We start from the raw sequence: 22,106 nt of genomic DNA, 5'->3' as shown, positions 1-22,106 counted from the left end.
CGGCCGAGACGCCTGTTCACCTAGTAGCTAGTGTGGATGAGCTCGGGTGCTCCCGCGCGACCGAGCTCAGGGGAGGAGGCTTTGGTCTCGAGTCGCCCGAGCGGCAGGAGGGAAGAAGGGCCTTCTTGAATCTCTCCCTGCAGAAAGTGGACTTCTTCCAACAACAGAGGCATCTTAAGCCTGAGTTAGCATGCTCTCGACCTCCCCCACGTGCTTTGCAACGTCCGCGAGGCAGGGTTGTGCGCCCCGACTCCAGGAGGCAGCCCGGGGTGGCCCGGGGCGCCAGGGGGCCCCGTTGGTGACGAGTGTGCCCGGCCGTGCTGGGCGCTGAGGGTGTAGCGGTGAGCGAGACAGGCACTCGTTTGACATCCAGGCTCAGAGCCTGTGGCCCTAGGACAAAAGTCAGCTCTGTGTTTGTAGCCTTTGTTGGTGTTTGGGGGAAAGGGCCCCGGAAACACAGAGCCGACAGCAGAATTTGTGGCGAACGGAGGCCGGTGGCCGCCACACGGGGGTTCTGGGGCCCGGGGTGGTGGATGGTGCCCGAACCGCAGCCCGAGGAAGGGCGGCGAGCTGTGTGCAGTGGCGCCCCTGAGCAGGCCCCTCTGTCCCTCGCAGGGCGACCGCGGCTTCGACGGCCGGCTGCTGGACTGCCGGGGGAGAAGGGCACCGGGTAAGTGTTCCCCGCGTGCGCGTCACCGGCACAGAGGTCCCGATGGCTTCTGTGCCGAGTGTGGAGGTGTTTCTTGGGAGACCCTTCCGGAAGGCCTGGGATCTCTCGTGTGGGGCTGGGACCCCGCCTTTCCGGGGCGGTCACGAAAGAAACTCCCAGAAACCAGTGCCAATGCGATGTCCTTGCAGAAAGTCAGCCCAGAGAGAGTGGGTTTCTCATGGGCCGCTTACAGTGAGCGAGCCCGTCAGGCCCCCGTACCCGAGGCGAGTGGAAGGGGAGGGGAGGGCCCTTCCTTAGAGAAATCTGCTCTCACTGGGGCCCGCCGCGGTTCCAGAAAGCCCGGTCGGCCACCGTTTCGCTGCCGGGGACCTCTGCTCCACTCAGGCGGAGATTCCAGGAGTGGTCGCAGCTCCTGGGGCGGGGCCAGGGCGCGTGCTGTGGCCCGGAGACCCCTGCTTCCCTCCTGCGCGGGCCGCCTCCGTGGGACGGCTCTTTGCCGCTCCTCCGTTTTCTGCCTCACTGTCTCTTTGAAGCAGAGCATGTCTCTTTCGGACTCCGGCTCAGCGAAGGCACACGCAGGCATGTGTGTGTGCACACACCAGCACACGCGCTTGGGGAAGGTGTAGGGAGGGTTTATCTGACACACCCCGCGGCCGTTGAGGAATGACTTAGTGGTATCAAGCGAGGTCGTCTGCGTTCTCCAGCCACGATGTGGAGACTGGGACGAGGGCAGCCGCCGGGCCCGTCCGTTTGACGGATGAGCAATATTAGGCACCGACTGCACGCGAGGTCCAGAGCTGCGAGAGGCGGGAGGTGGATCGGCGCGACCTCAGGACGCTCACGGTCGGGGGCGGCAGCCCCCTTGGGGACCCTGTGGGGCCGGGGTGGTGTCCCGCTTCCCACAGAGAAGCTGGCGGGGGTCGCTCAGACCCCCAACCCCCCCAGCCCGCAGAGTCGGGGGGCCCGCCTGCCGTGGGAGCCGGTCAAGCAAACCTGCCTCCCGACACCAGTCCCTAAAACCACCTCCTGTCACTGTGGAGTCTTCAGCGGGCTCGGGGCTTCTGGTCTCAGCACACAGAAAGACGGACGGGCATTTGAGACGGCTGGGGCTGACTGTTCAGAGTGCTAACGCTGACCTGCTTGACGTCCTAGGGGACCCTGGTCTTCTGGCCCGCCAGGACCTCCGGGAGATGATGGAGATCGGGTGAGTAGTCGCCTGCCTGTCCCCTTGGGGGGGGGGGGGCGGGGGAGGGGGTCCGGGCTGGAACCGCCGGGAAACGCAGGCGGTGCTGTCATTGGTTGGCAAGGGTGCAGCTGGGGAAGGAGGGGCTGTGGGTGGGCGAAGCCACGGGATGTGGGGACAGGCCGCACGCCACCTCTGAGACAAAGCGGATGGAAGCGTGTAGATGACCGCTGGGCCTGCGCGGGAGCGGCTTTCACTGCCGCTGGTCTCGGAGAGAGTGCCCTAGTTCCGGGAGGTGGCTGCCCGGGTCGCCGTGGAGGAGGGGTGTCGGGAGAGGTCATGAGCTCTGTGTCTCTCTTGTCACGTGGTCCGGGTGGAGGCTGTGGGGTGGTGGGCCCGGGGTTTAGGGGCGGGGGTGGGGAGTCTGGGAAAAGCCTGTCCTTGGCCTGGAGGTGGAGGGAGGGAGGCGGAGGGCTGGGAGCGTGCAGGGGTGGGGGGAGCACAGCTCTGCCCGAGGTGGGAGCCCGGGCTGGGGGTGGGCCCTCACAGGGGGGCTCTGCGGAGGCCCCGGGGTTTGTCAGGTGTGTCTTCCTGGGAGAGTGATGCACAGTTACGATGTGCAGAGAAACTAAGTGGGCTTATGAGCCCCTCCCTCCATTCACCCCGGTCACTTACACAGCGTCTTGGGTCTGGTGGTGTTTTAGGAAGAAGCTTGGGAAACTCTGGGAAGTGAGTTAGGGCCTGGCCGTGACTCTGTCCTCAGCGGCTCTCAGCTGCCATTGCCAGGGTTCCGCTCTGTCTGGGCCCAGCGCACTTGACTGTACTATGGGAAAGGAGAGACGGGTCTTCCCGGATGCGTGTACTTCTTAGTAGGGGAGGTGTGCGTGTGTTGTGTGTGTGGTGTGTGTGTGTGTGTGTGTGTGCAGGGCCGGCTGTGCGTGAGGTGAAGAGGAGGGGGCAGTGCCCTGACCGGGAGAAGCGGAGTTGCTGATGGCAGCTCCTGATCTGGAACCTTTGGAGCCAGGACAGCATTTCCTTCTACAGCTGGAAGGAAGAGGCCGTGTGTAGGCCCGGGCAGAGAGGTTAGGCTACTGGGCGTTGGCCCAAGGGGTCTGGCGATTGTCCGTGACCCCCTCCAACGCAGCCTCCGTCGTTCCACGCTCTATCATTCCCTCTCTCGCTATCCCTCCCCTGTTATCTGCCATCTCCCTCCCTCCCCACCCACACCTGTTTTCCGACTCAGTCTACCTTGTGTCATTCTATCATTTATTCCTATCACGACCCATCGAGGTCACCAGATCTTGGCTGCCCTGATGTTTCTGTGCAGCCTTTCCTCACGGGGCTGTGGTGTGTGAGCTCCTGAGCAGAGCGTCCCAGGGCCTCGGATCCCCCCAGTTCCTGAAGCTTCCCGGGGTGGGGACACTCGGGCCTTCCCGGCTAGTACCGGACTAGTAGATCCGGCAGAGGCTGAAGCAGCCCCGGGCCAGAGACCTTCCACACAGCGGGAAGGCATGTTGTCTCTCTGTCCAGCTTCAGAATGTGTCCCTAAAATCCCGCCTCTTTTCTCCCCCACAGGGTGATGATGGAGAAGTCGGGCCCAGAGGGCTGCCCGGGGAAACCCGTAAGTCCCGTTCGGGTGGGCTTCTTCTCCTCTGAGTGGTGACGGGCTGCTCGAGGAGACCGCTCTGGGTGGAACCAGGGACCTGCCCAGAGCATAAATTAGAGGGGAGGTCAGCCTTGAAAACAGGACATCTGGGGGTTTCTTGAGCAAAAAGAAGGCTGGTAGGGCAAATATGGCCTTCCCCAGGGGAAGAAGATGAGACCTGGAGGGCTGCGGTTGGAGCTCCAGGCTGCAGGTGTGGGGGGTGTCCAGTGTCCTCATGGTGGGTGTCCAGGTCATCATGGAGGGTGTGCAGGGCCATCATGGCAGATGCCAGGACCATCCTGGTGGATGTATAGGGCCATCCTGGCAGGTGTCCAGGGCTATCATGGCGGGTGTGTAGGGCCATCCTGGCGGGTGGTAGGCATCATGGCGGTGTCAGAGCCATCATGGCAGATGTCCAGTGCCATCATGGTGGGTGTCCAGGGTCATTGTGGTGGATGTACAGGGCCATTATGACAGATATGCAGGGCCATCATGGTGCGTATCAGGCTGAAGGCATATGGTGGATGTGCAGGCCATCATGGCGGTGTCTAGGGCCATCATGGTGGGTGTCCAAGGCCATCATGGGGCTGTGCAGGGCCATCATGGCGGGTGTCCTAGGCCATTGGTGGGTGTCCAAGGCCATCATGGTGGATGTGCAGGGCATCAGGTGGGTGTACTAGGCCATCATGGTGGGTGTCCAAGGCCATGATGGTAGATGTGCAGGGCCATCATGGCGGGTGTCCTAGGGCCATCGTGGTGGGTGTTCAAGGCCATCATGGTGGCTGTGCAGGGCCATCATGGCAGGTGTCCTAGGGCCATCGTGGCGGGTGTCCAAGGCCATCATGGTGGATGTGCAGGGCCATCATGGCGGGTGTCCTAGGGCCATCATGGCAGGTGTCCAAGGCCATCATGTGGTGTGCAGGGCCATCATGGTGGGTGTCCAGGCTGAGGCATAGTGGACGCCCAGAGTGCACCAGGCAAGTGCCCAGCAGCAGTTGTGGTGACTAATCAGATGGTTTACCATCCCTTCTGACATCTACACGTCCCCAAAGTGGAGCCTTGAATCAGGGTGGCCCTGCCATGGCAACAAACGGCTCTTTTCCCGAAGCCGACTTCTCTTAGGGCCCAAGCAAACTTCCTCAGTGACAAAGGACACCGTTTACATCTCACCTGTGGTTACTTCTGAAATGGCTCATTTTGTTGCCCGTGTCGCCACGGCGGTATGCATCTGGCGACGTTAATTGAGGAGAAACCTTGCAAGCGGTACGTGGAGAGAGCCTGGGCTTGGGCTCACACATTCACCGGGGACTAAGTTATGCCCTGGATGCCTGATTCGCGTCTAAGGAATCCGTTACGCAGTCCCTCCTTAACACACGCCAAAGCGTCCCCTTGCGGGTTAGTAACTTCTAGAAAGCATTTACAGGGCTAGGTTTTTAAATAACGACAGGGATAGTTAAGTGGCACTGAGTGTGGGAAGGAGCCCTCTCCCGCTGAGTCTGAGGAGTTTCCGTCAGAATTCAGGGCACTCGTGCCTTGGTTAAAGGCTGGAAAATCCCCCCAGGAGTGGGGCAAGCGTGAGGTTCAGGATGGGGCCCCTTTGGGTGACGGGCGATGCCTCTGCTGTGTTACCTTCTGAATCTCGTGAACCGTGCTGGGAACGGCGCTGCCTTGGGGCTGTGTCCCTCCATGTGCACACGGGCCGTCCCCACACATGACCTTTGCGGCAGAGGGGGGAGGGGCTGAGCTCTGGGCCGTAGTGGCGCCCCAGAAAAAAAACCCGAGCCCCGTGCTTCAGCTCTGCCTTTGGTCACGACGTCCCCATCAGAGAACTAGTTTTTCCTCCCTCCACCCTCCGGTGGCAGAAATGTAGTCACATGTCACTGCGCAGAGGGAGGCAGTAACGAGACGTGGACAAAAGCGTTCCATGCAGTGGAGTATCTCTGTGGCCTCCGCTGGGAGAGCTTTTGTGTGCACCTGCCCCGAGCGAGTGTGAAAGGGCGCCATTGAGCTGAAAGGTTCCCTTTGCTCTGAAGGTGCCCCTTGATCCCTTGTCTAAGCTGCCGGTTCATTCCATGCACCCGCCCCTGCTTCCCAGAGCTGGTGGAGAGGTGGGGCAGCTGAGGAGGTGTCGCGGGCGAGGACGGGTGCTGCCCATGCTTCCCGGGACACGTGGACACCTGCGTTGCTGCAAACACTCTGGGGGTGGGGGTGGGGCTGCGGGGTTTGCCTGGGGCAGGGCTGGCGCCGGGTTCTTGGCCAAGTGTGAACAGTCCTTTGCCCTTTCCTCTTGCAGGGGCCGCGTGGTCTGTTGGGGCCAAAGGGGCCCCCGGGCCCTCCTGGACCTCCGGTAAGGCCTGTCACCTCTGCACGTCTGTCCCGCTCGGACACTTGCCAGGGGCTGGTCGAGGTGTCGCCGGGGCTCTGAGGCTCCTAGGCAGACAGAGCCCTCCACAGGCGTGGGTTTGCGGGAGGAGGCACAGAGGCCAGCGGGCCGTACAGCTTCTCCTTCTCACGCGACATGTGCTGTTTTAAACGGTCCCCAGGATGCCTCATTTTCTCCTTTGAAGGCACTCTAAGCAACTTCTGGAAAGTTCTGGAAGCGAGTAGCCCATGGTTCTGTCGGGGCCCTGCCCGGTGGGGGCTTCTCCGGCCTGGCCCACCCAATGCTCGGGCCCGACAGCTCCATCGACCCCTGGCCGATCGAGCCTGCAGGATTCTTTAATATCAACCCCTGCCCCTCCCCAGTAGGTTTGCCGTCCCCCGACACGGTGAGGGCAGGACGCCGAGCAGAGTTGGGTGGGATTTTCCCTGTGACTGTGGTTGATTCTTCAGCACTCTGTTATTTTCTTTCCAACGCCATCCAGGGTGTGACGGGTATGGATGGCCAACCAGGTCCGAAAGGAAATGTGGTAAGTCGTGGGGGTCTGATGCCCACTGTTACCATCAAACCGGAAGGGGATCTGAGGTGGAGGGCACAGGCCCTGAGCCCTGGGTCCAGGTGGAGTCTGAGCGGGAGAGCTGGCGGCCGTGCTTATTCCGACCGGAGCCAGACCGTGTCTGTGCAGGTGCGGAGGGAGCTGTCTGTCTCCCTGCCCTGTGCTCCGGTGACGAGCACTTACTGTAAGCCAGGCCCAGCGAAAGATAGTCCCCTGGCTCTACCGGAGACTTTAGCGCGACGTCTGGAGGTTTTCCACCAAGTAGAGTACTTTCTGGTCGCTTCCTTTCACGGTCGCTCCTTCCTGGCGGCTGTCTGGGTGTCCCGGCAGAGACGACTGGGTGCCCCTCACGTCCGGGTCAGCTTGGGGATCCTTGCAGGTACCCAGACCCGCTTCGTCTCTGCCACGGGGCCGCCTGCTTCTTCCCGTCTGGGCATCCTCTTCTGACGCTGGTGTTGGGCACCTGCCTGCCCTCCAGAGTCCCCATCAGTGCCTTGCTTGTGTTTCCTCTAGGGCCCCCAGGGAGAGCCCGGCCCCCCGGGACAGCAGGGCAATCCAGGTGCCCAGGTGAGTGAACAGCGGCCAGCGGGGGGGGTGGGGGGAGGAGGGTGCGGGTCTCGGTGGCGTCTCCTGGGCCCCAAGGGACCGGCAGCCTACGTGTGACCTAGAATGGAGTCATCCCCGATGAGGGAGAGGGTGCAGGGAAGGTGGACGGGTGGCAGGGAGGAGCCTGGAGCCGGCCAGTTCCCTGACCTTGCCTTCCTCTCCTAGGGTCTCCCAGGCCCCCAGGGTGCAATCGGTCCTCCAGGGGAAAAGGTGAGTGGCTGTGCTGGTATAGGGACGCCCCCACCTGCCCACGGGGTGCGTTCCGGCCCCTGGGGAGCTCCCTCCACGGCAGCCCAGGCCGCGGAAGTGGCGGTCCGTCCCCAGCTTGTGCGTGATTCTGTTCTTTTCCAGAGCCAGGGAAGCTCAGGGCCCTGCGCACGCGGGAAAGGAGACCAGGGGGAGATCGGGGACCTTTGTTCGTCACTGATCATAAGTTCATTCATTCACTCATCCATCCGTTGTCTAGCTGTGCGGAGGGTTGCCGGATTCAGGACCAGACAGAGAGGGCAGTCAGTCGAATTTGACTGTTTGTTGTCAGCCTGAAGTCTTGTTTTGTTGTTGTTTGCTTTCCGTGTTGTTCTTGCTAAATCTGGCAAACCCCCCGCCCCCCCCCCCCATCTGCATCCGGGCCCCTGCTGAGTCCTAGGTGCTGGGGGAGAGCAGGGCCACTGGAGCACCTGCCGAGCTCGTGCTCAACCCCAGATCTTTCCGCGAGCGCAGGCCCTCGGCTGACGGCGGGGCCACCTCCGAGGTGTGGTTCTCACACCTGGTTCTCACACCTGGGCACCAGCTGAGAAGCCCTCCTGCCTCCACGTGGGATGATTTTGTTCCACTGGCAAAACCGCCAGGCCCAGGAAGCAGCAGAGGGGGAGGGTCCTCTCCTTTGGGGGGGTTCGGTGCCGGAAGCTCCGTGCCAGGGGGCGTTCAGGCCTCTGAGCATCCCTTTCAACAAATGTATCTTTGAGCGGAAATGTCGGGAAGTGCCCTTGTGGGTCGGCCTAGGGAAGAGGTGGCCCCAGGGCTCAGGGGGTCTCTGGTTTGTTCTAGGTCCCCTGGGGAAACCAGGCCTGCCATGAATGGCCCGGTGCTGACGGACCCCCCGGTGAGTACCCTGCCCACCTCACCCCTTCGGCACCTGCCTGCCCGTGTGCCCCCAGGGATGGAGAGCCCAGGCCAGCGGCCGCCCCCCTCGCCCCTCGTCCCTCACCCCCGGTTGCGGTGAGGCACCCCTTCCTGTCTCCTCTCTCCCACCTCCACTGATAGAGAAAGACCCGGCTGATTGTGTGACTGGTGGCCCAGCGATTATGGGGCTCTGGGCGCACTTTTCCGTGACGGGTTCCGATCAAGGGGTGGAAACTACACGACTAGGAGAAGGAGTTATTTGTTGGGAGCGCTGTTTAAGGACCAGAACCCAGCCTGCATTTCCAACCCCGAGGAGGGCTGGGCTGGGCTCCGAGCCGTTCCCCGTGTCGCTGGTGTTTGAAGGGAAGGACAGCGCGCGCTGAGTGTATTTTTAGCCATCACACACTGCGAAGGAGGGTATTAACCAGTGCGTTTGCCATGTGTGAGCGCAGCTGTGGAGCCTCGAAATAGGGAGCCAGTGACAAGTCAGCCTGTGGCTGAGCTGGCAGAGGGAGGGGTGGGGAGGTGGCACACGTTCGAGGTGTGTGTGTGTGTGTGTGTGTGTGTGTGTGTGTGTGTGTGTATCCATCTGTACCCACCGCCCTCTTTGCAAGCTGCTGGTGGGATTTCTGGTTTCGCGTTTTTTAGAGGATTCAGGTGATGCTGCATACACAGCACATTTCCAAAAATAGGACTATCTGAACCATTTATTTCAGACACGGCGTATCTTATTGTTCTAATAATGCTGGTAAAGCCTAAGCAAGAGCTCAGTACGTTGACAATTAACTGGGGACTATTTAAGGTACGGCTTCCCTTTTCGGGGCTGAGAATGGCGGGGTCCAGGGCATCACACACCAGCAGTCACCCCGTCCCAGGCTGAGCCAGCGGCCGGTCACCACCCGCCTCCCGCAAGCCGCCCCGGGCCTCCCGCGGCCTCCCGTGTTCCACGTGTTTGGCGGTGGGGATGCAGTGGTCGCTTACCTCTCTTAATTGACGTTCACGCTGAATTTCCTCTCCTGACTGTAAAATACCTTGTTACGGAAAATTAGCAAAATAGATGAAAAGACGACAAAACGGAAGCCACTCTGATCCCACCCCCTAGGGCTTACCCCACTGATGGCAGGTGGGTGCATCTCCTTGCACGCATTTTCCTGCGTGCAGGGCGTCCGTCACGGGCCAGGCCCGCAGCCCTATGGGGCAGACAGTGCTGGGGAGTGGGGCGGGCTGCAGGCCCCCACCTCCCTGACCTGACTGCTTCTGCCCCGGAGACCCCCCGTCCCCACAATGACACCCCTGATGCTCCAGAGACCCTGAGGGGTCCAGGCTCCTTCCTACTTAGACCTCAAAGACTACCCCCCACCCCCGCCCCGTGCCCGTGGAGCCGTGGGCTGCCTGTCCTAGACTTGGCACTTCCCCCCCCCCCCCCCCAGCAAACACTTAAACTTGAAATATGAGCGCACGGCGGCCCGTCCGACCATGGCCGGGCGAGCTGCTCACTGAAGGTGCTTAACGCTAAAGACGCGAAGGGGAACAGGTGCCTGTTGTCGTACGTGAATTTGCAGGAACAGAGAGATTAAAGCACACGCTCCGAACGGGAGAGGGTTTTCTTCCCTTCTTCCCTCGAGTTGGTTGGGTCTGGCTTCGGCTGCAGAAAGGAAGGCTGATTTAAAGCCTTTTGGAAGGAGGGAGCGTTTCGGAGCAGACGCGCACTGAAGCGTGTTGTTAAATCATCCCGGAGAGCTCACCACGGGGCGATGGGGACGTGAGTTATTGTTCGAAGGAGTATTACGGAGCCAGTAAGAACCAACTCTGGGTGAGTGTGCTGTGACATGAGGACAGGCCCAACACGTAAAATCAAATTAAAAATATGCCACGTGGTGCGTTTGGCGCGTGTGTGCGTAAGACGGATCAGAGGAGCCACGTCACGCAATTAGCCGGGGTTGCCGCGGGCGGTGAGGTTACAAGGGACTTCGTCTCCTTTCCCACTTGCCTGATTGTCTCCAAGGAACATATATTACTTTTTTAACCAGAGAAACATCAAATACAAATAATTTAAGCCTTATTATTTTTCCATCATACAAGCAGAGCTCGTTATAGAGCATTGGAAAAACGCAAACGCGTAGAAGGGAACGGAAAATGGCCGGCTTTTCACTGCGGAAAATCAATCTCTTAGTCTGGTGTATTCCTTTCATTGTTTGTTGGCACATTGTTTGGAACTTTTTTTTTAACGTTTATTTATTTATTTTGAAAGTGAATGTGAGCAGGGGAGGGGCAGAGAGAGAGAGAGAGAGAGAGAGACAGAGAATCCCGAGCAGGTTCTGAGCCGTCAGCACAGAGCCCAACGCGGGGCTCCAACTCCCGAACTGTGAGATCATGACCCGAGCCGAAGTCGGACGCTCAACCGACCGAGCCGTCAGGCGCCCCTGTTCCCTTGTTTTTAAGTGAGCTTTGAGCTCTCCCCACAGTCACTCTCATTCTATAGACGCAACTTACAACGGACGTAAAGAAATTTGGCCTCAATTCAAATAATGCTAATCATTCCGATAACCGCCGACGTGAGTGGCCCACGCGCTCGCTGCCGGGCGCAGTCCAGAGCGCTTTTCAGACCGGCTCTTGGCAGTCCCTGCAGGGACTCTGTCCCTGCCGCCCCGTGAGCGAGGACAGTACCGTGTGGAAGGGCCTTGCTCGTTCTCCGAGGGACCAGTGTGGCTCTGTCCCAGCGTGTGTGGCACTCGGAGCCCGGGGCTCACGCATCCACACCTGCCCTCCCTGTTCACACGGTTCCTTAACAGAAGAACGTCTGTGGTTGCTGGAAGCTCCAGAGAACCCATGTGGCAGAGAGGGGATAGGACCCACCCGTTCCTGGTCACCCTAAAGCAGGTCATCTTCTCCTTGGCACTGTTGGGGTCCAGCTCTGCCACGTGAGGCGTTGGAGCCGTGAGCCTTGTTTCTGAAAGGCGGTGTGGCGGGTGGTGTGGCCCCCGCGGGCCAGAGCAGCAGGTGCGGCCCATCTGGTGCCCGATTTCCCTCGAAGGCGGGGGCGCAGCTCCCTAAGGGCGCCCCCCACCCTGCAGAAGGACCTCGCGGGGGGGGTCCTTGCTTTGCACTTCGGGGCGGGCTATTTGCAACGGTGTCAAATCCAAGCGCATGACTAGTAAAGATCAGAAGGTAGACGCACAAATCATTTATTCAAAGGGACCAGATGTCGGTGCCCGTGATGCTGCTGCGTTCTAGAACACGCAAGCTGAGAGAGCACCTGGCCCACCCTCTCCTTTGACCCATGAGGAGGTGGAGGCCCAGAGAGGGCAAGTGACTTCCCCAAGACCACACTGTGGGTCGGACGTAACCAGGTCGAGAGTCAGCGCCCTGCCAGTGTCCTCGGCGAAGTGTGTCTCTTTCTGCTGTCATTGTCTGTGTTTGCCTCAGGAACTCAAAGGCCTGAACCTAGTGACCGACCTGGGTTGGAAAGTCAGAGAGCTCGCGTTCCTGAGAACTGAATTGCTTGGGGCTCGGGTAGACGGGGCAGTGACCCGGGGGCCATAACCATTTCTGCTGGGGTTGGTTCCAAACCTGTGTTGTGGGAGTAGGTCCTCTGCTTTGGCACGTGCCACCCGGGAGTCTGGGAGGCACCTGCACACAGACCTGGGGACGTGCCGGGACCCCAGTCGAATGACAGGGCGTGGCCTCCACCCCAGCACCAGCCTGCCATCCCGACGTGAAAGAGTCTGTGTCCCGCAGACAGCATGGCACCTGCCCTTCCGGGAAGCCAGATGTCCAGACCCCCGGTCCCGCTTCATCCGTCCTTGTTTGGCACAGAAGCCTTCATGCCAGGAGACGAGCAAATGCCCTGTGGTCACTGTCCCGGCTCACCTGCACTTGGGGGCGGGCTGGGTACAGTCAGGTGACATGATGGTGCCTGGATCCCACCCGTGGGCTTCCCAGCACGTTCTCCTCCATGCCACCCCGGGTCGTGGCCAGGCCTGCCACCATTCCCAGGTGGCAGATGGGGCAGCCGAGGGTCAGGGCCGAAGGACTGGCTCGGGGCCCCGTGGCTGTGAGCGCCCCCCGTGTCCAGCTGCCTGATGCCTTTGACTTCCTGCCTCTCTGGTTCCTGTTTTGTGTTTGGGGGTGTGGGGGGAAGGCGGCGGGAGGGGCCCGGCTCTCCCTCCCACATTTGAAGACAGGGGTGGGGGGCGGCCGCTGCCTAACGCCTTCTCTCTCCTGACAGGGGCACCCTGGCAAGGAAGGTCCTCCAGGAGAGAAAGGAGGCCAGGTGGGTTCAGAAGAGAGTGAGCAGAGACGACTGTGCCCTTGGTCTGCCGTCTGTGCCCCGGGGTCCCGGCCTGGGGCGGCAGGGACCTCCGCCTAAGTCCCCCGTGACCCCTCCCCACCTCGGTTACCGCACATGGGGGTGCAGGCACCGCCGTAACCTTGGCCACACGCAGGCTGGGTGACTGTGCAGGTTCTCGGCCGGGGGCTCCTGCTGACCTATGGCCCTCGTTTGTTTGGGGGCCAGGACGTGGGGCTTTGAGGCCGGGATGGAGTTTCGAGGTGGCCTGGCCCCCGGGGACTTGCCCGCTGCCCTGTCTGTGGCGGAAGTCGGCCTCTCCGTCCCTTCATGCTCCCGGCCCTCCCCAGGCCCGCACCTGCTCGGGGAGCCGGGGCAGTGAGTGGTCAGCAAGGCCCTCACGCCGAGAAGGGCTCCCTTCCCCAGACGGTCAGCCTTCGTCCCCTTCTCCCAGCCGGAAGCTCTCCCCCGTCACCCAAGGTGCCTCTGCTGGGAGCGCACTTCTTTAAGGGCAGCCCGAAGCAGCAGGGCCCCTCCCCATCTCACGGCCCCCCTCGCACTCCCGAACCTCTGGGCGGCGGCCGCACCTCGGTCCCCGGCAAAAGCCTCAGCAGGAGACACAGCAGGCGTCCCCGCCCAGTGGGAGCCCCTCCAAGGGTCCGATGTGCGGGGTCCACTCCGCACGGAGCGTGAGGAATTGGCTGCTGGAACGGAAGCTTTCCAGCTGTTGTGGGAGGACCCAGAGCCGACCGGACACGACCACACCCCAGATGGAGCTGACGGTCTTTCCCCTTTCGTTTCAGGGTCCACCCGGCCCCCAGGGCCCCATCGGCTATCCGGGTCCTCGAGGAGTCAAGGTGAGGTTCTGGCAGCTTCGCGCCCTCCTGGAGGCCAAGGCTGGGATGGCGGGCGCAGCAGTCCCGGTCCCCCGGCGCTCCTGAGGGAAAGGTGGGATCCCGGGACAGGGGGCTGGGACAGGCGAGGGAGTGGCCAGCCAGGGCCAGGAGGGGCTGATCCCGGAGCAGGGGACAGCTCCGGTGCGTCTGTGACGACGTAGGCGTCAGGGCGGTGGCCGCCTGTCCGTCTGTCGGGACGCTGCTTTAGCTCTCACCCAGTGCCCGCCCCCTCCCAGGCCCCGCACGGGTACACACCTCAGCCAAGGGGAACAGCCTGTCCCTCTTTTCCCGGGGAAACTCAGAAACGTCCCTTCCGGGCCATTTGCACATCCGGAGCGAGAGAGTCCGTCCCCATGGATGACACCCGGGAGACCGAGCGCTGGCGAGATGCTCGTGGGAGGTGTCCACTTACCCGCAGTCGTGTTAGTGGTGCCAAGGGGCTCTGGAACCTTGTTAAACGGGGGCACGGAGCTCCAGAGCGATACCCAAAACACAGGCCCACCTGATCCGTCACAGCTAACCGGGTTTGCTTTGAGTTGTGTAATTTAATTTCCAGTCATGTCGCTGTCTGGGCACCTGGGGCACATTTATACCCAGAGGGATGTGCCCTGAGGAACGTGTTCGGGGGCGGGGGGGTGTTCTTTCCTCCGTAGCGTCTGAAAGCTCTAGGTGATGCTGAGGCCTTAGAAAAGCCAACGGCTCACTTTGTTCCCAAATGACTTCAACTTGACGTGAAGGGAAACGTATAAATATATACACAAACGCAAGTAGCCCAGCCTGAGGAATTTGCGTGGACACACCCCTCAGCTCCTGTGCTCGGTCCGCACCGTTGACCGCGCTTCATCCTCCTGGGCGTTTCTGCCCCTCGGACGTGTACGCGGCTGGCCTGCGGTGTGGGGGATGGAGAATCCAAGACCTCAGTTTTCAGCACCTTGCCCCAAGTTACCCCAAAATCGATGGCTCGGTCGGGACTCAGACCCAGAACTTGCTTATTCTGAACCAAGCGCCCCGTGCCGGACCCTGAGTGGCCCGACGGCATTTCCCCGGAATCATGATGTTCCGAGGGCCCGAGGGCAGACGGACTTCCCGGGGGCGGGGGGCCGGGGGCCGGGGGCCCGAGGCAGGGCAGGTTTCTCCCTGAAGTGGGCTCTTACCAGCACGCCTTGTGAGTTTTATCAGGAGTGCCTGTGTGGCAGAAATGCCGATTATGTGAGCTCTGTGCGTGTTTATTTTATAAATTCTTGTCGCAAAAGCGTCTGCTGGCTCTGTACGAGGCTAATTGCATAATGCTGTGTCTGTGAGCTAAAAGGTGTTTGCTTTAAAATGTTTATGGGGAATGCTCTTATCTTGTCTATCTGATTAAAATTCATTCAGGCCGTGAGCGATCCAGTTAGACTTGGAAGCAGGGAGTGGGAGGAAAAGTGGGGCTGAACGCTCTTTTCGCTGGAGAGATGCATTCTCATTCCCTGTGCTCTTAAAAATGGCAGTGGAGTCCGCAGCCTGAGGGACGGCAGGCCCAGGGCCGATTCGTGCCCCCGGGGGACATCTGGAGACATTTCTGACTGTCACAACTTGGGGGGAGAGACTACCGTCACGTAACGGGTGGGGGGTCAGGGATGCTGTGCACAGGGCAGTCCCTGTGACCCAGCCCCAGATGTCAGCCGTGCCGTGGCCGAGAGATCTGGTCTGTTGGTCTCCTGGGCCGCGTTCCCCTGGCCTCTGACCTGGGTCGGGAAATGGTAGGACTTTGGGTCTGGGAGGGCGTGGGCACAGGAAGCCCACCCCACCAGCACGGCAAGAGGGAGGAAGCTGGTGCCAGAGCCCCCAGGGCATCGAGGTGTGGGGGGTAACCGTACCTCCCCATCTGGCCGCCTGGGGCCACTGGAGCCCGGGGTGCATCTAGGGGGCGGTTGCCCCCCCCCCCCCCGCCCGGGGGGAGGCCGTGCAGCCCAGGCCCGGCCCAGCTCTCAGTGCCTGGCTCCAGCTTTTCTTAGGGCTTCTCCTCAGTTCCTGGGAAAAGGCTTAACAGTCTGTGCACAGTTCTTGCCCCCAGAGGGCATCTGGCAGCCCGAGGGTCCCTGCCAGGTGGCCCGGCCGCCCTGCCCGCCGCCTCGGCCGGAACCAGATGGGAGGCCTGGCCTCTCTCTGGGGTCCCGTGGGCAGCTGGCCGCGGTCAATGTCTGCTCCCTGCTCGGAGGGCCGAGGCTGTGGCCAGTTCCCTCCACTCCATGGGTGGGCTTACCTGGTCTGGGCAAGGTGCTAGCGTGGCGGGGGGTGGGGGGGTGCTCAGAGGAAAGAGGGTGTGTCCCACCCTTACAGTTCTTGTCTGGCGCAGAAATCTGTCCTGAGCTGACGTTCAATGGCACTGGTGCCACTCTTATCAATCAGTTTGATGAGCTGATGCCTATTGTCACGTGTTAGTAATAATAATACAGAATGACAGTGGCCAGACAGCACACAGCTGTTGTGTTTTGAGCACCAACTATGTGCCGGGCACTGTCCTGAGGGCTCGTCTGCATCCCCCTCCCACCAGCAGTAACAGGGCAGTGGTTGTCGTCACCCCCACTTTCCAAATGAGGAAACCGAGGCACTAGGCACCTGGGACGATGTCAGAGGCCACGAGCAGTCTGCCCGATTCCAGAGCCATGCTGAGGCCTCACATCCCACCGGCTCCCCAGACCTCAGAGAGACGGATGTTTCTGGAAGAGGGCAGATGTCAGCGGGGGACATCTGGGAGTCCTTGGTGGGGGGAGGCAGGGAGGCAGGGCTCACTTAGGCGTGAGGAGAGCCTGCAGGGTCCTCCCTCAGAGACTGGGAGCGTGAGGGAGCTTGTGTGGGTTGGGGGGCTGAGCGCTCAGCCCTCCTGGTATTTGGGGCTTAGACCCTTCCCTTTCGAGAGCTCAGGAGAGGCTCCGACCCACCCGACTCACTCTCTTCCCTTCGTGTTTGCCCAGGGAGCTGATGGCATCCGCGGTCTGAAAGGTACCAAGGGCGAGAAGGTGAGTGCCCCCCGCCTCTTCCTGCCACAGAGCTGGAGGCCCGCTGGGTGGCTTCTTCCGTGGCAGCCCTAACAGCTGCTGAGGCTCATGTGGCCTCTGAGTGTGGAGGGACGCGCTCCCCCCCGCGGGACAGACTGTTTGCAAAAGGGCAGGCTGTGGGCGCACCTCCTGGCGGGGCTGAGGGTCGGGGGCTTGGCACCCCGCACCCAAGGCCAAGGCCAAGGCTCGCCGCTCACCTGCATTGGCCGGCGGACACCCCAGGCGGATGCCTCGCAAGGCAGCTGGACAGCGGGGCCATCGGGGTGCTGGGTGTTCTTCCCTGGGCGGCCCCTCAGGCTGGAGCAGAGCCAGGCGCGGAGGGAAAGAGGTGTCGCCGTGCCCCCCGGCCGCGCCCGGCACGGCTCCTTCCCCGCGGCGTCTGCCTGTTCCCGTCCCTGAGCTGGCTCCTCACATGGCCACACCGGACAGGGACGGCGCGGACGCTGGGCCCTCTGTGCTGTGGCGATGGCTCAGCCCCGGCCCCGTCTCCGTGCTCAGCCTGGGGGAGCAGGCGCACGCACACTGCCTCGGCTCCCCCTGGAGAGCCAGCAGAGGAAGGCAGACCCCTGAGCCGTCATCCTGTGGCCCCTGGAAGCGTGGGGACTGAGGGCCCTCGGGGTCAGGGCCGAGCACACTCCCCGCGGGACAGACGAGGTCCCCACCGGCAGCTCCCGGCTCCCCGAACTCCCCTCATCCCGTTGGCGGGGGCTCCCCAGAGCCCCAGGTTTGCCACATTTGTGCCATCACTTTTGTCCTTTAGCCGGAGACAGGGCTCCCTGAGTGAGTTCTGACGGGGAAGGCCCCTTCTCCAGAAGGGTCACCGCCCCTCTGAGGGCCCCCGGGGGGCAGCCTGCGGGGTGGGGGTGAGGAGAGCCTCCTGGGACCTCAGTGCCCGAGGCCGCTGTGGGTGAGTCCCCGGCATATCACCGGACAGCGGACGCGCACTGCGGGCTGGGGAGAAACGAGTTCGCCCCAAGTCCCAGGAAACTGCCTCCCTCTGCGTACCAGCTCCTGGCCGGCCTGGGGCGCAGGACCAAGCCCCCTGATGGGCAAACGAGGTCAGGATGCCGGGCCTGGATAGAGAGGGAGGGCGAGCCAGGCCGCCCCGTGCAAGTACCTGAGGGTGTCTGTGGTTGTCTGCGTGGGCACTCGAGCGCACGGCAGTCCCTGACCCTTGTGGATCCCCAAATATGCGAATAGCAGGAATGTGTCCCCCTGGCCTGGAGGGTGCAGGACTGTGTCACTGAGGGCTGCCCCGCAGCCAGACTGCCCGAGCCCTGGGCCCTTCCGTCCCCTCCAGCTCTTGCTGGGCCGGTCTGTGGGGCCCACCGTGGCGGCCGGCTTCTCTGGGGCGTCCTCCCTCCAGCCCCGCCCCCGTGCTCGCCCATCAGCGGCTACTGGGCCCCAGCGGGGCCCAGCTGTGCACAGCTGCGCGGGGTGCAGGGGTGTGGGGGTGGGGGCGGCAGACCACGAGCTCGACCCCACGACTACAGAGGGTTAGAGGGGCGTCCTTCACGAGGGACAGGACTCACGCTCGGAACCCCCCCGCCCGGCACGCCCAGCGCTTGTGTGGCGACAGCGGCTCTGGGCTGGGGGCTGTGTGCGGAGTCGTGGGGGGAGGGGGGCCAGCCGCCCCGGAGGTGGGCTCTTTCGTGCCGACCCAGGCACTGCCTTGTCCTTTGTCAGGGTGAAGACGGCTTTCCTGGGTTTAAAGGCGACATGGGAATCAAGGGTGATCGGGTGAGTGTTTTGGGGTGCTGGCGGGGGACGGGGCTGGGGGTGGGAGGCCAGGGGAGGGCTGCGGCGTTCGGAGCCGCAGGACAGCTTCTCCTAACGAAGGTGACGCCTCTGCGGGGGGTGGGGGGGGGCTCTCGGCCCGCAGGCAGGAACAGCTGGGAGCCCAGGGGCCTGGCTCTGTGCTTGTCCCCCCACTGGCCCTCAGCTTCCGGCTCGGAGCCACGGCGGCTCTGGGTGTGAACACCCAGTCACTGGGGTCACCTGGGGTCGCCTGGCCCCTCTGCCCTGTGCCCTGACCCCCCTGCCCAGGGGGTCCGTGGGGACTTGTCTTTTTGCGGCCGACACTCGGGATGGCGGAGTGCTTCACTTGGTTCGGAAGAGACGGAGGGAGGGGGGCTGCAGAAATGCCGTCCGACCCGGGAGGGCCGGGGTCCCTGCCCACCCCGACGGCATCTTGGTCCCCCGAGCATCCTCCCATGATTTTCGGACCCCGAGCAGCTCCTGTGTTCTGTAATCTCATGCTCGGGCATCAGAAGCTGCGACACAGCAGTTGTTTTTTTAATGAATAATTTACCTCCCCGCCGGAGGAAGCTGCTCGTGCTGCAGGGGGATGGGCTTGGCTCCCACGGCAGGCGCCCGGCAGAAAGCTGCTGGCTGCGTCTTCCTCTAAGTGGGGAGAGGGCAGAGCAGATGAAGCGGGAGGAAGGTTCCGGGTCGTCGGCCGGCCGCCACCGCCAGGGTGCGGGCACTTTGAAGGGCCCCGACCCCCTTGAGAGTGAGCGCAGGTCCCGGGCAGGAGGGCGGGAGGTGCCCGAGCCACCCGCGTGGGCACAGCCGTGGCGGCAGCTGGACGCGCACCTGGACAGACGGCTGTCGGCCGCCGTGCGGCTGCCGTAACTGTTCCCCGACAAAGCTGGCCTGCAGGTGCCTTTTGAGAACGTGCCAGCCCCGGAGAGCCCCACGCGCCTGGCGCCGTGTCACAGACTAAAAAGGCAGAGGCAATCTTGGCCTCTATCAAAGGCGGAGGAACGAAAGAGAGAGATTCATTTCACAGTCGTGTCCCAGTTATGTTCCTGCTAAAGACAGCCCTTCTAGAACTTTCTCCATGGTGACGGGACTCTGCCCCACATCTGAGGGGCCTCTCTCTCTCTGGCTGGCGAACGTCCTTTTTATTCTGCCTCTGACAATGCCGTGCACACGCTCGGGGTCCACATCACGAGGGTCCGTCTCTGAAAGAGATTGCACAAAGGATGTCCGGCGGTCACGCTCCAGGCTCCGCGGGCAGGCCTGCCGTTGGAATTGGGTGAGGGTGGGACTGGCAGCAGGGACACTTCCTCAGCCAGGGAGCAGAGAAACTTCTGCCCCGAGCGTGACCTTTCCTAGGTGCTCAGTTAATGTGTGAAGGGTCCTTTTGTTGGAAGAACATTTCTTAGGGACCGAGAGTCCTGGGCCCGCGGACACACTGCACATTACGAATGAGGAAGTTATTGGTCCTTCGTTTCCTGTGGGACACCCATCGTTGCTGTGGGGGGTACGGCTGACTCCCAGCTGCCGCTGGAAGCCAGTGATCAGAGCGAGACCTGGCAGCGAGCAGAGGGTCGGGGCGGGCGCTCAGAGGCCGGGCCGGCGCTGCCGTGGACCTCGGCAAGCCCCCAGACCCTCGGTCGTGTCCGGGCCCAGGCTGGACCGCGGCGAAGTTGGTTGGGGCAGCGTTGAGGACCCTTCTGTCTCTGGGACACGTCACGTGGTCTCCTGTGTGCCTGCCATGCCCAGACCCCTGGGCGGCGGGGGCTGCGGCCCATCCCTGCTTCAAGGAAAAAGGCAGCGTCCTGCACACAGATTGTCCTGATCTATTTGGGCAAGGAGCGGTTGAGAGCTCCGGGGTTAACCAAAGTCGCCTCAACCGAGAGGGACTCATTTGGAGAAGCAGGAGCGTGCAGCCTGGAGAAGGAACTTCCCACCGCTGTGCAGAGGGACAGCGTGGCCGTTCAGCAGAGCCCCGTAGCTTGCTCCGCGGTGCTCCCGTCTCGTCAGACAGGAGCGGGTGCTATGCTCTTGAGGCCGCCTGGTGCGCCAAGCGGGCTAAGTGGCTCCTACCCCAAGATCTGACCCGGGACCCGGACTCTCGGGCCCAGAACGGCCATGGGAGTCATGTGGTGGGAGGTGGAGACTGGGGGTTCTTCCTCACCTTCTCTTTTCTGACCTGCAGGGGGAGATCGGACCCCCTGGTCCCAGAGGAGAAGATGGCCCCGAAGGCCCGAAGGGTCGTGGAGGTCCAAACGGCGACCCGGGTCCTCTGGGACCCCCTGGGGAGAAGGTATGTGACGGGAAGGATGCTCACTGCTTCCCGGGGACAGACCCTTCTGACGGCCTTGGGTGGCCAGGCTGGTGACTCTGCCGGGCTGAAGCCCCCAGATGGGGCTAGGTGTAATCTGAGTCGGGTCCTGTCCCATGTGCTCCCCCGGCACCCTGGCCACCCTTCCTGGCGAATTCGTCTGTTGCTAGGTCAGTCCTTTCCTTGTCCCGAGCTAGGTCTCTCTGAGCACTTTGCCAGGCCAGTGCCCTGAGAGGGCTCCTTCCTCCGGGTGCCCCAGAGCTTGGGGACCGAGCCCCGGTACCCAGGGCATCATCTTTCATGCAGGGACTCTCCACAGGCCCCTGTCCTTACACCTGTGCCCCCCGCCCCCCTGCCCCCCTGCTGTGGCGCTGGCCCAGGAACGGGCGCTCAGAGTGCACCAGACATCCGCCCTGCCTTGCCCCGAGGACTCCTTTACAAAAGGGCTCGACAGAATCTCACAGATAAAGAGTTCTTTTATTGGAGATTTGCCTCAGCCACGGCCGTGTCTCCTCCTGACTCCCGTCCGGGCAGGGATTTTCGGGGGAGACGGCTTCCCAGGGGGCAGGCGGCGGCCTCTCCGTGTCCTTTCTCGGCTGGGAGAAAATGGATGGAGAGGTGAGGTGCTGGCCAGATAACACAGCCCCTTCTTTTTCCCCAGGGAAAACTTGGAGTGCCGGGATTACCAGGTTACCCGGGAAGACAAGGGCCCAAGGTAACTTATGAGCGTATCGGGTGTTCGGACAGCCACGTCCCAGGCGAGGCTGCTGTGGCGAAACCCAGCGTTGCCCCAGCTGTCTCCCCCAGGCTCTGCCCTGGCCACAGCCTGCACGTTAGCCTGGTTGGGTTGGAAGGAGGGGCTGGCAGTCGGGCCTTTCAGAGAAGGGGGCAGAGCCAGCCTGAGCCGAGGGCCGTGCGAGGCGAGGCGTCCCCTGCACCTCTGCCCGCTGCCTTCTCTGCACCGAGGACTCGTGAAGCCTCTCTCACCTCTGCTCCGCACTGGAGATTTGAAGGTCATTTGCTCATGACAGCATAAAGGGAGATGAAACCTTCCTTCCATGAAATCATGTTCTGCTTTAAGTGAAACATCTCCTCCAGGCCTTGGAAATCATTTAACACGTTATTTTTTTCCCCACATCTCACCTTTTATTATTCACGGCTCTTCCTTAAAAAATAACCGGCTGTCTGCACCGGAGACATAATTAGCGGTGGAGGAGAGTTCCTGTCTCTCCCGGCTTTGCTTGCGTCGTTCTGCCTCCCCGGCTTCAGCGCCTTTCCAGGCTCCCAGGCTCAGGCTCGTTCCCGGGAAGGGCCCCGTGGGCTGCCTGTCCCCCTGGATATTTCCATTCTGGCTGAGGAATCAGCAGTCCTTCCCGTGGAATGCTAATATCCACTTGGGGCGGGTAGGCCCACGCCCCGTATGCGGGGAGGCGGTTTGCAGTGAAACGGGAATTTGTTCAGGGTCCCCCAGGAGTGTGCTGAGTGCGGCTGTGATGTGGCCGTGCCCCCCGCGTCTTGGAGCAAGAGGGGCTGACGGACGGGCCTTTTGTCCCGAAGTATATGTCCTCTGAGGGGAGGAGAGGAGAGAAGTCGGGGGGGGGGGGGGTGTGGGCCAAGTTCAGGCAGTGTCCTTGGAAGGCAAGGGTATAA

The 22,106-nt window shown here is 62.2% G+C and overlaps 1 protein-coding gene across 1 annotated transcript in view; it reads left to right on the top strand.

The window, feature by feature from the left end:
• Nucleotides 1-22,106, top strand: part of COL5A1 (collagen type V alpha 1 chain) — a 148,662-nt gene that overhangs the window by 80,248 nt on the left and 46,308 nt on the right. Inside the window, 16 exon segments of the mRNA XM_030293787.1 lie at nt 616-636; nt 639-670; nt 1,823-1,874; nt 3,429-3,474; nt 5,769-5,845; nt 6,363-6,407; nt 6,948-7,001; nt 7,206-7,266; nt 8,088-8,124; nt 9,076-9,091; nt 12,391-12,435; nt 13,254-13,307; nt 16,301-16,345; nt 18,071-18,124; nt 20,331-20,438; nt 21,118-21,171. Coding sequence (XP_030149647.1) covers nt 616-636; nt 639-670; nt 1,823-1,874; nt 3,429-3,474; nt 5,769-5,845; nt 6,363-6,407; nt 6,948-7,001; nt 7,206-7,266; nt 8,088-8,124; nt 9,076-9,091; nt 12,391-12,435; nt 13,254-13,307; nt 16,301-16,345; nt 18,071-18,124; nt 20,331-20,438; nt 21,118-21,171 — 801 coding nt within the window.

The sequence above is a fragment of the Lynx canadensis genome, chromosome D4 (genome assembly GCF_007474595.2).
Source record: "Lynx canadensis isolate LIC74 chromosome D4, mLynCan4.pri.v2, whole genome shotgun sequence".
In the NCBI taxonomy this organism is placed as follows: domain Eukaryota; kingdom Metazoa; phylum Chordata; class Mammalia; order Carnivora; family Felidae; genus Lynx; species Lynx canadensis.
Note: the sequence above shows the minus strand (reverse complement) of the source record. Positions and strands in the feature narration are given on the sequence as shown.